The 12,496-nt window shown below is 47.5% G+C and overlaps 1 protein-coding gene across 6 annotated transcripts in view; it reads right to left on the bottom strand.

Annotated features, from left to right (window-relative positions):
- The window catches only part of TBC1D16 (TBC1 domain family member 16), a 31,413-nt gene that overhangs the window by 3,811 nt on the left and 15,106 nt on the right, over positions 1-12,496 (bottom strand). For 5 of the 6 annotated variants that reach the window (XM_030505949.1, XM_030505955.2, XM_030505950.2 and 2 more), the window contains 6 exons: positions 5,777-5,974; positions 5,112-5,259; positions 3,903-4,070; positions 3,101-3,249; positions 2,165-2,299; positions 874-1,060 (listed from right to left, as the gene is read on the bottom strand). In XM_030505949.1, coding sequence (XP_030361809.1) covers positions 874-1,060; positions 2,165-2,299; positions 3,101-3,249; positions 3,903-4,070; positions 5,112-5,259; positions 5,777-5,974 — 985 coding nt within the window. The remainder of the gene's footprint in view (positions 1-873; positions 1,061-2,164; positions 2,300-3,100; positions 3,250-3,902; positions 4,071-5,111; positions 5,260-5,776; positions 5,975-12,496) is intronic. The other variant, XM_030505954.2, reaches the window with a different exon arrangement.

The raw sequence follows: 12,496 nt of genomic DNA, 5'->3' as shown, positions 1-12,496 counted from the left end.
ACAGCCACATTGTGAAAAGAAAGAAGGGGAGAGATTCAGGCTGAGGAAAGCAGCTAAAAACTAGAGAAAAGAAAGGGCACAGCTATCTCTGGCAGTATTTCACTTCAATAGAGGCCGAGCAATATGGAAGTGATTTTGGAAAGCCTGACTATACAGGCCCATTACAGTGCATAAATCTGTGCAATAACTAACTGCTCCTCACCAGCAGCCTCCCAGGGGAGTTCCACCACAAATTTACCACTTTAAATTGGTGCCATCATGATCCAGGCAGGATTGTTCAGATTTAGAATGGCTTTTTCAGGATTTTAACCAGAAAACAATTGACATTCGTGTTAGAATCTAAAAAGTTCCTATTTTTTAACAAGATCACCTTATTTTAAGGAGCTCTCTCGGATATATCAGGCTTTTCTTTTGGACATAATTAAAAAAAGAATCTATTAAAAATGTTAAAACCTCAAAAAACCCAACCCCACAGAGAAGAGGGCTGCAGCTCAATCAGTTCCTCTGCCTCATTCACACCAAATGCCCCAGAATCAGGACAAAAATGAACTGGTGAGACTTTACTGCCTGAAGGAAGTACAAAGGAAAAGCAAGCAGCATCCTGAGCGTGTTTGATCATAAAAGATTCCTTGAATCAGCAGCCTTTAGCATAGCCAAGGTAACCTCTCGGACAATTTATTGGCTATAACTGCCTCAGGAGTGCCCCAATCACCCAGGATCAATTTTATCCATCAGGTATTTGGTGGCTTTGGAGTGTGATTTGGCATGCTGGAACCAACAGCCCCGGCAACTGCTGTATGGCATCCTTCTAACTTGACTGGGGAGAGGAGAAGCTAAAGACAGGGCTGAAGGGAGCTTAGCATTCAGCCTCACCAGCTGCTTCTCCATGTCCTCATCCCGGGGTGAGCTGATGAAGATTGTGTTCTGCATCAGTCCTACAAAGCACCAGAAAGTATCCGACTCATCTAGGACCTCTGCCAGGAGTGGGGCAACCAGATCAGACATCCCCTGGGAGTAGCCAATTGTTGGGTTAAATACTGCATAGTTCAGCAAGATCCTCCTGGAGAAGAGATGCAAAGGGAGAGGTAAGACACGAGAGCACAGGGCCCCTTCCCTTCTACCCCAGCTCCTACCACACAGGCTGAGCCAGGCAAGGTGCAAAAGAGCAACAGATCACTCCTGCCAGCTGAAACATTGACTTCCAATTGCACCCGGGGGCTTGTGAACTTCTGAGCAGCTCTGCAGCCTGCTCCCTCCCACAGAACTGCATTCCCTAAAGAACTGGATCCAGAAGCATGCACTAACTAGCAAAGATACACTAACACTATACCTAACTCTCCTTTTTTTAGGATTACAACATTTTGCATCTATCCAAAGAGGCTCCTGGATGGACATGAAGAGCTCTGAACAGCACACAGCAGCATAACACAATGGATCTGAACAGAACTCCTTAGGGTCCTGTTTTCCAGCCCACTGGGAGCAGTGCAGTAGGAACAAGCAACACAGAACATCTCAGGTACAAGGACACACAACCCTACTGTAAAGTGCTTTAACACATACAGATAAACCCTGCTGCAAACATCAGTCTAGTGAAATAAACGCCAGGAGAAGGTTTTGCATACACAGACACCAAAATACAAGAAGAAAAGCAGAATGTAAAAAGACCAAGAGGACAGAAGTGAAGGACCCAAGGGAAAGGGAAGATGATGCCTACACACCTATGAGGCTCCAAGCCATACTGTCAGATGAATTCCAGCTGTTTTGTAGGTGCTCATTTGCAAGTGGCACAGCCATGAAGCAGACTGTTGTGCTCATCCTCCATCCCATCAGGAGAACCACAGACCCAAGCAACTGCCCACAACCCTGCTGCAGCACCCGTGACCCTCCCATAGCCACAGGAGGCTCACATCTGTTCGGTGCCCGTGTGTGCCCAGAAGCCAGGTGATGGGAGAAGGGTTATTATATCAAGAAGTACATGGCTAAAAGCAGCAGTGGAAGTGCTGGGGAAGAAGTCCTTGGTTTCGCATCACTTGGTACCAGTCACCATATGCCCGGTGCTCTTCAGCCCTCCCAAGGCGGTGACCAGGGCCAGGGCCAGGCTTACCAAGTTTTCTAACCATGCAGCAGGACATGTTGTTTGGGACACTGGAATCAGACACCTCACCTCATAGTTTCCACATTTGGGTTGTTCTCCCCTCGAAAGAACTGGTTGCTGCGGTCGGTCCTCACCACGTCTTTATCCACCGTGAACTGTACTTTACGCCAGAAGTCCTTCTGTTCCTCTGCAGTCATGGAGAGCCTGGAAATGGAGCAGCAACAGGAGTACGTTGCCAAGAGAGGAACATGATTGCCACAAGGAACAAAAAGCCTTATTTCAGCTCTAGATTGCAGAGAAAAACTATTCCTGTTCAGAGTTTTCTCATCACCTGAAAAACAGACAAGTAGGTCTGCCCAGAACAGCAGTTTCTGCCCAATAGATTACCAGAAGGAGCCTCCTGGGCTATAAAGAGGATGACATGATGGGTTTTCTGTGATAATCTTCACTTCAGAAGCAGTCGGACTCTGCTCCGCACTGCTCCTTGTGGGTGGCACACCAGAACTGACCACTCTGTTTCGATTGTCTCCTAATTAATAATACTGCTGTCCCCCTCCAGCTTAAATGTACCCACAACTGGGTTACAACAGACAGTTCTTGCAGTAATAACTTCCTTGAACTAGATATCTCTTCTTCTTCCCTACTTTTACATCCAGATATATTTATAAAGAACTGTAAGTTTCCATTTCCACCTTCAGTGCTCTAAACCAAGCATGCTAAGCTCATAGTCTTGCTTACGAGATAAGCTTCCCTATGCGGCACTGATGAGCCTGTTTCAATAACCCAGATGAGATAATATTTGAGCTTGAGGGTCTGGTATTAGCTCCAGACCCTCAAGAGGTCAGCTGTGCCCGATACACCTCCCTTACCACCCCTCTCCCTTCTCTACTCCAATCAGCTTCTCCTGAGGAGGAGGAGGCAGAGACTCTGTACGTCAGCAGCGGTATCACTGCGACGTCAGGCCTGAGGAGAGATGAGCAGGGGAGGATGAAGCTGGTCTGCTACCTTTTCTCCTGGATCTCAGAGTATTCTTTCCTCTTCTGCAGTCTCAGTGCCTCCCTCTCTTCAGAGGTGGACTCGTAGCTGTAGTAGTGCAGCAGGAAGGGCCACACCTCCCCACGGATGGAAATATCAATCCCACCAAAGAAAATGGCCTGGAAGAAGGAGCAAAAGTTATGACTGGTACAGTTTTAACACTCCCAAAAACAGCAACAAGAAACTGCCCGCCACTATGCTTTGGTGGCTTTGCAGTTCTTTCCTGACAAGTGACGCCTTGATTCAAGCTCCTGCAATTTGCACATGTTTAGAGGGAAAGTGCTGGCCTTCTATTCCCAGACCAGACACAAATCGGGCTCATTTCAATGTCAATAACCCCCCCTGGAGAGGCTCTATGATTAACGTGTCGTTCTCATGTCACGGCTTAATCCCCAATCTTGGAGACACTGCATTTCACTGCAAACTTCTCTCTCAGGACCTGGACCCAGTGCTCCCCCTGCACTATTTCATACAGCAGCCTCTGGTTTTCTCTCTTTGATTTGTTCACACGGCGTTTTGCAAACACGTCTGGCACTGGACACTTCAGTTTACTCACTTCAAGCGGCAGCAGGAGCTGGGCAGGGAGATGCTCTACCATCCAGACTCATCTGCAGTCCCTGAAGACGTCCAGCCAAGCACTACACACCAGTCTTTATACTCTAATGCCCGGTTCTTGCCCCCAGCATGGAAACAAACTCTTGCAGCTTCCACCTGGGGACTCACGCTCGGTGGCAGGAGCAAAAGGCTCAAACCAGCAGCAGGCAGCCCTCACCTTCTGCAGCTTGTACTCCTCTTCCACCTGTCCGGATTCATTCAGGTGATGGAGCCAGGCAGACACATCAAGGCGCTTGTAGGCGTTCTCCTCCGGGTGGGTTTCCGAGGAGGGCAGCTTGGGGCGGCGGATGGAAAACTGCATACACATCCTCTCGTCTGTAAGCTGCTGAACAGGGGCAAAGACAGCAGAACACTGGAGGCAGGAGCCAGGGGTAGCAGCAGAGTGTGAAACCCAGCAATTTTCAGCGCAGGAAAACCTTTTTGCATAGTTCCCGCAGGATTAAGCACTGAGGCACTGCACTTGGGGAGGGGTTTTTAGACTCCAACCATTACAATAGCGAGAGTGATTAGAATAATTAAAAATCTGAGAGCCACAAACCAGCTTCATCCTAGAAAAAAATTGTTTCCATTCCTCCCCCAGTCTTATCCCTGACCTGCAACTGAATTAATGCTGCTTACAGCAAAACTTCACCCTGCCAGGAATGCCTGCAATAAATTACATATGATTGGCCATATACAAAGGGATTGCTGTTAGGCAAGCAGGGAACTGCACTGCCAGGCTCTCTAAGGGCACTCATGATCCCAGTGCAAGACTGCAGCTGACATTTAATTTAAAAATCAAAGGTTGTTCAATGCAAAAAGTGAGCCCATGCGACCATAATAAGAAAAGCAGCAGGGGGCTCTGTGGGAAGGATGGAAATTTAAAAATCACTGTTTCTAATAAGCACATACAGTATCTTAAACAGATAATTAAAGAGCTCTTATCACATTTGTATGTAGATTGAACAAAATATGGCAAGATGCCTTGTCAAAACATTTCCCAAGCAGTGTGCTACGGTGCACAAAATGGATGAAAGACTCTGACAGAATTTCAGACCTACCACTGCAGATCTCCCCCCCTCACATGCCTGAAGCCTCGAGCTGACCTGTTGGGTCTAGCAAATAACTACCTAAGCAAGCCTCTGGATTATCTTCCCCCATATTCCACAGGCAAAACGGGAATGGATGGGGACAAGCAAGTACAAGGAAGACCTCGCATCCCACTCGCAGTCCCATCCTAAACAACATGCAAAGCATTGTAGCTTCCTGCCTGACTTGGTGACATGAACTCATTGCTTCACTTCTCCAATACACTCCCCTGGCTAAAAGCCTGAGTGCGAAACATCTGCTGGAAACCCTCTTTGTGCCGTAAACCTTGCTGAGGTACCTGGTCCTTGAGGTGGGTCTCTGTGCAGTACTTCCATTGCTGAAACACCTCGGACAGCTTATCCAGGCCACCATGGTGAAAATGGAAGATCTTGTACTGGCTCTCCCTGCTCGCAACAACCAGTTGTCCACAGGTACACGCCTCATCGCTGTGGGATGAAACACAGGGGAGAACAACCTGCATTTATTGCCCAGGACAACAAGGGGCCCAGTGGGAGGGGGAACATCAGATGAGAGGGAGTGGAAAGCAAATTACAAGGAAGTGTAGCACCAAGTTGTCCCTTAAAACAGGGCACAGAGGTAATTTTAAAGCTCTGGGACTTGATGATCCTTAAGGGTCCCTTCCAACTTGAGATATTCTATGATTGCATGACATGGACATAGTGACCATTTTCCCCAAGAAGCTCCACTCCTGGTAACAGCAATCTTTTAACATTAACTGAAACATTTTTGGTAGGACAGGCAAGAGCAACCTTTACCTTACTAGGGAAAAAATCCTTTAGGCCCCAGAACTGTAATTCAGAGGCTCTCCTTGGGAAGGCTGACACTTGCTTTCCTGGAGACAGCCAGGATCAGACTTCCAAGGAGAACTGCAGAAGCCATCTGCCCACAGAGCCCAGCGCGCACTGGTCCAGAGCACAACTATCACACACAGCGACACGTTACCTGAAGAAGAGGCGAAGGGATCTCATTTGTCCCAGGTCCACTCTAAAGACACCACAGACCTGCTCGAGGGCAAATACTTTCTGCTGTTCGTCCCATCTGGTGCTCTGCGTTTGCCCGTTATTGTCCTGGAACTGGGCACTGGTGTCGAGGCTGGAGGCAGAGCTGGTGGAGCAGGTCAGGCGATTGTCACACGTGTCCCTGCAGACAGGAGCGTGGAGGAAGAAACCCCCCAAGACATCAGCCCGAGAGGACTGCAGTTACATGCAATAACCACAGATGCTCCACGTTAAAGATCTTTTGTCAGAGCTCTGGAATTGGAATTCAGTGCAGGTCTACGGAGTCAATAACCGACAGCCCACATAACAGATTATACTATTTTAATGTAAATTAATTCCCTACCATCCCTAAAAATGATCCTATTTTTGGTCTGTTCTTAAATTGCACACAGACCCGGGGAGAGCCAAAACCAAACTGACTTTGGAGGAGGCAAAATGAAGAAGCCCAGCGTGGGAACAGCCAGGCTCGTCCGAGGCACGGCCCGTCCCTGCTCCTTTGGCACAGCACAAAGACCCGTTTGGGGAGCCAGTACAGCGGCACTTGCCTGCTCTCCAGCCACACCACAGAGCCCTGAGCTGCAGGATCCCTTCAAAGTGACCTGACAAACCTGGATTCATGTGTATAAACTTCAGGCAAATGGTTTCCATTGCAAAAGTGAAACTTTGGAGAGTTAAGGAGTGGGAAATTACACACGAGCTCTTTAACTCACCGCAGAGTAGTGAACCCAACTGCTCGCAACACACTAGGAGCTCACTGCACCCCAGATATCCATCCTTACGAGTAAAAGGAGTTTGGATTTAAAACCCCACAAGCCCACCACCAGCCCTGATCCCAAAAGAAAAATATCACTGCTTTGAGAATTAAGTGAATCTGAAACTGTGACCCCTTGATTCTTAAAAAGGCCAATACATGTGAACAATCTCAGCGCAAGCTCTGAATGGGTTCCGCTGTGAAATCAGGGTTTGCAAAACAAGGCAAGTAGCAGGTATAAAGACAGCCCCCTGCAATGCCACTTTATGCAATGTTTTCTAATCCGCTTATCTAACAATGTAGGCACTGAACGCTGAAAATCACACACTCAGCATGCATCTGCAGCACACCACATCAGTATGCTTTCCAAGCCTGGCTACAGTGCCTCTTCCACAGGGACGAGCCTCATTTGCAGCATCCACCCATGGTTCAGGTCATTGCATTCCAATGGACAGGTCTCCAGACATCCCAGTTAGTTGTGGGTTAAATTTTTATCCATGGCCCTGTGTGCTGCCCCGTTCAAACGTGTGACTCAAAACCTCAGTGCCCACACGCAGGGGAAATAAATCCCCAGGCCCCCTCCTCTAGTCCTGCAGCATTATGTAGATGAGACCAAGCCTGAGTCACTCTCAGCTAAAAGAGCAGCTTCGCTTCTCTGTTCATGAAGTTTTGCTGCTCCAGGTTGCTGAAAGAAAGCATCAAAGCAAAACTTGCATTCAAGCCATTTGGAGGGTGAGGTCCTAGATAGGCCATGGCCATATCTCCATGTGAGCAGGGTCACACAACATACCCAAAATCACTCAATGAGGAATGATAGCAGTTTTTCTAGGTTGGACACTGGCATACTTGCAGTCTCAAGCACGGCTATACACCATCACATGGGAATTTTTCCATCAAAACTGTACCAGCCTTTGGGAAAATCCTAGAATCACAGCTCCACAGAATACCAGGTTGGAAGAGACTTCAACCTTGAATCTGGTCCAGCCTTTCTAGGCAAATCAAGCATTACTCTCTGATAAAACTGCAAAATACACTTTCCAAAACATTCAGTATCTCATGTTAATGCCAAAGTAACAGGAGTCCTGGTACGAGACACTTGTGCTGGGCTGCTCGCTATAAGCAGCTGGTATTTATGGAGCAACACTTCACAACAGCCACAGCTGGTTCCACAGGATTTTCCTGGAAGAGGTGACTCAAACCAGCTCAAAGACTAAGCAGAGGCAACCCATTTTCTAAAGCTCTTGCAAAGATGAACTGGTCAGGATGACAAAGGGCTGGAAGACAGGTTGGCTCAGAGGATCATTGTCCTGCGGTTCCCTCATCCCAGAGGCCAATGTGCTTGCTCTTCCAGAGCATCATCTGGAACAACCAGCAGCAGAGAGATGACTGCCAAGAAACAAGAGTTCCCGTACAGCTGGGCTGGCTCGCTCTGATCCCGGGAATCGTGGAGCTGCTATTGCCAGCTGCAGTTCCTTCTGCTACACAACCCAAATCTGCTTCAGGTACAAGCAGCTACCCAGAAACGCGGGGGCTGGAGCACCCAGTCACAAATGTGCAATGTGGTATTTTCTGGAAATACTTCTTCCAGACAAATGTTTGCAGTTCACATTCAGCCACTGGTTACAAGCTTGCACATGATCCCAACACACACGGAAGTGATGTGAGGCAACATGTGTAAGTGGATTTACCCTTTCTAGACAGCAGAAAGCCAGCAAGTGCAAGCACAGAGCTTCAGAGTGTGCAGCCCAGGAAATTCCAGTGCTTTCAGTGATGTAGAAGCCGAAATCTGAAAGAGACATCTGCGCACCCTCTGCCCTTCGAGAGGCCGAGGGACACGTGCATTCACACACACTGCAGATGCAGAGAGCCCAACCTCATGCACTGGTGCAGACTGTGGAAGTTAAGGAAAAAACCTCACTGTGTTTACAATTACTTTTTCCCGCATATATTGATTGGGGAAAAAAAAAAAAAATTAAAGAAAATGCTCTAATCTGCTGGACTTCTGTTTAAAATAATATTGAGATCATTCCGTAAGTAAGCACAACTAGTGTGATCAATGCTAATTGTGTGGATGTGGGGAGTCCTTTAACCAGGCACACAAGATACACAAATGCAAGGGAAGAATTTATTGTTTGTCAGACTATTCTATCTGTTAGATGAGGAATTCGTATCAGAGTGCCCTGCAAAAGCAGGGAGCTGGCACTGCAAGGCAAATAGCTGGAGGAACATTCCAGAGAGATTTGGGTTGTAGGATCCAGGAAAAACAGAGCACCAGTCAGGATACAGCAGTGCTCACAGAACAAGAGAACAAGTGCAGTGGCCCCTGGGAATAAAAGGGGCAGAGAAAAAAACCAAGGAGGATTTACAAAACGTGATCTTAAACGTCTTTAAGATCTATTCTATGTGATTCTATGATTCTATGATTCTAGATTCCACTCAAGCCTTTTCCCCTCACCCAAGCCCCGTTACTCTTTTGTCTCAAAATACATCTCATTCTTGCTGGTGAGCAAGACCAGGTGGTATTTTCTCCACTCAGCAATCAACTACAGCAATTAACCATATCTGCATCTCTCCAGCTTCTGCAGCCCCTGCGAAAGCAAGTGCTTATGTAAGGAGCCACCATCCTTCTCCCACCACATGCTGATGCGAGGGGTCAGCTGCTCTGCAAGGGACACTGCTGATGTCCAGCAATGGCACCCAACTTATTGTTTGGTCAAAGCATTTGCACACACCTAGAGCATAAAGAGAGACAAACCCCATTATTATTTGTGCTACAGAGCCAGGGCAGAGACTTGCACCGACTGCGTGGCAAGACTATTTCAGCAACACAGATCTAATAACTCATTTTACAACATGATGTGACAAATGTAATTATAAGAGGGAAAGGGGCTGAAGATTAGAGCCGTGATGTGGCAGTTACCTAAGCTGTCAGTGTGCACCACCCAAATCCCAGAGAGCCTCTTGCAAGAGCCAAACCCTCCTCCTTGCCTCTCCACCACCACTGTACCAAAGCACGCCTTCACTAATAACAGCTCTCCTTACAGCCCGAGCTGCTCCTGCATGCTGGCTGCTGAAGCATCATTTACAGACAATAAGTATCATCATAATGTGTGAGCATCCATGTAATGGGAATGACATGCCCCTTTTCCTCCCCAGGGGTTAGCATTTCTCTGTTTCTCCACTATTCCCCACAGGCACTGACCTTCCAGGTCCCTCTTCTTTCCAGCAAGGTGAAATAGCTTGTGGCAGCATCAGCTGCCTGAAATGTCTAAGACAGGTAGCTTCAAATGAATAATCCATCAATAAAAGTTCAAAGCTATCCTGCAATGCCCAAAAAATTAGTGCAGAGACTGTACAAAGTCAGGGAATATGGGGAAGCTGGAACCCAAATCTATTGTTCTGATAAAACAGTGCCCTTGACAATATACATGTATTACGAATTGTGAAACATGCTGGGTGAAGAATTGTGCTAAATCCACCCTGTGGCTGAACATATTTGGAACCTTAAGTTTAAACATTGAAGAGCCCAAACAGAATCCATCTCCACTGACCTTGGTGAATCGGGAAAAAGGTGCTGGATAGTCTGGACAAAAGCCTGGCCAGAATTCCTGAAATTGGATGTCAAACATCCTCATGTGGAAGCGTGTCCATACATCTGCATCACACATGGACACACATCCAACAATTCTTCCTATTTGTGGGGGAAACCTGGGAAAAACTGCCCAGGACGTCACAGTACAAAGTACACGAATGTCAACGTGGACTTTCCAGAAGCTCGTTCTGCAGCTTCCCATTGATCTGTTTGCTTTCAAAACATAAATTTCCTCACACTGAACGGCACTAAATGCTATTTAGTAGCTAATTAACTTTCTGTGCTGAAAACCTCCTGTAATTGCACTTCTTTCACCTTTTTTAGCCTGTGTCCTCCAGGGAACCCAAGCTGTCCTACGGCATTTGTTCTGCTCATTTCTATCTCAGAGGCACAAGTTCCTTTCCGACACCAGGCTGCCAATCATGGCTCCAGAGGTCACTGGAGACCAAATTAGGAGCACTCTGCCTCCGACAAACTCGCTTTGCTTAGCTCACCGTAAAGGGAAAATAAAAGGTTATGAAAAATAATTGTATCCTTTCATGCTGGGCACCAGGAAGCAGATTCAGCAGCGCTTCTAGAAGTCAGCGAACTCTTGTTAGTCACTCTCATATTGTTAATGTCATTAATGCTATTCAAAGAACACGCCGTTTACATCTTAAAGGCGCTGGAATCCCTCCCCCCCGTGAGGAAAGGCGCAGAAGGTGGTTTGTGGTTACCACCTCGCCAGCACACGCTGCGGGGCCGGCAGCAACTCCTACATCCACCTCTGACCTTGGGCCATAACAGCAAGTTCATGAGCAGGGACAGGGCTTTGAATCAGCATCACCTCTGCAATCATGAGCCTGGGAAATAAAACGTTTTAACACGACGAAACGAGGGACTCAAGGAAAGCCGATTATCGGCGCTGCCTTCCGATGGGCGGGATCCGTCTGTCCTTGAGAAATAAAGATCAAAACAATTTGTTATGCTTCACATGGCTATTGCAATCCACACTCACAGCACCCTGCCTGCCTTCCCAGCGCACGCATACCCCCAGCACAGGCAGGACACCCTGTGTCCACCTCTGTGGCAGTTCATCATCCCAAAGCTCGGGGGACAAAAGCCAACCTGTGCGGTGCCCAGGATGAGCCACCTCTGCAGCTGGGTGCTGCCTCCCTGCCCGCTGCTGAGCGAGAAGCCTCACTACACTGCGGGCTCTGTTGCTCCTAACTCCTTCCTCCAAGTCCTTGTGACCTAAAGGGAAGCCAAGAGATTTTAGCCAGCGAGAGGAGGGCATTAGGAAAAGCATTAGTAAAGCAGCTCTGCTTACCTCCAAAGGGTTCCCCCAACTGCTGTGATAAACCAGAGGAAAACAAAATAAACAATTAATTCTTGAGTTAATTATTTTGAATGTCAATGGGAAGGGAAAAAAGAAACATCGTCAGAAGTTTGTAGTGAATTAATGCGTATTTTAACCTCTTTTACCCAATCAAAGTCAGGAATGTGCTTCACACCTTCAGCTAAAAGACATGCAATGTGTTTTCCGCAGGTGAGATTCCAGGCAGGTGGAGGTTCCCCAAGTAAAACCCAGGCGAGGTTTTTCCCTATGGCTTCTTCTTGCACTGAGGTAGCAGGGGCAGAATGAGCAGTTTGATGCTTATGAATAAAATACACATTTGGCTTCCAAGAAGCCAAACACAACAAATCACTCGGAGCCGAGCATATGCTGCTCAAGGATGCAAATGTTACCTTCGTTTTAAGGAAGGAAAATATTCCCGCAGCTGAATGGTGGGTTTCCACAATCCGTACAGGGAGGGGCACCTCCTGCCTGGCTGCAGCTCATTAATAAATCAATCGAGAGGCAACACTTAAAAAACCCAATTCCTTAGATGGAAAAAGCGATTTCTCAGCAAAGCCCCCAAAAGAATGTTTGCTTTTCAGCCTATTCCAGCCTGGCAAAGGGGACCTTTCTTACCAGTGTTTATTTGAGTTTGAAAATCGATGGATTATTTTGCTTTTTCTCTTTCAGTTCTCTCCATGCAAAAATAAAATTCTACACTAATTATGCTAATTCCAATCAAGCCTTCAAGCCCGGGCCCTGGGAAGCCCTCTGCATTACCTTTGTTCCTGGATTCTGGGCTCTAAGCGCTGAAACCAGGGTTTCAGGGGGACTTTTGCTGCAAGCCGTGGTGAACCCGTCCCCGGCGCTGACCCAGCACCAGCGCCAGCACCACCCAGGGAGGGTTTCACTGTTTCCACCACACAATGCGGATTTCCCAAGGGAAGAGCTTTCTTCAAGTAGCAGAAAAGGGAGAGGAAAAAGGCGAGCTGACTAAAAGCAT

This window comes from Strigops habroptila, chromosome 14, assembly GCF_004027225.2.
Source record: "Strigops habroptila isolate Jane chromosome 14, bStrHab1.2.pri, whole genome shotgun sequence".
NCBI lineage: Eukaryota > Metazoa > Chordata > Aves > Psittaciformes > Psittacidae > Strigops > Strigops habroptila.
The sequence above is the reverse complement of the archived record's forward strand: the minus strand, read 5'-3'. Positions and strand labels throughout refer to the sequence as shown.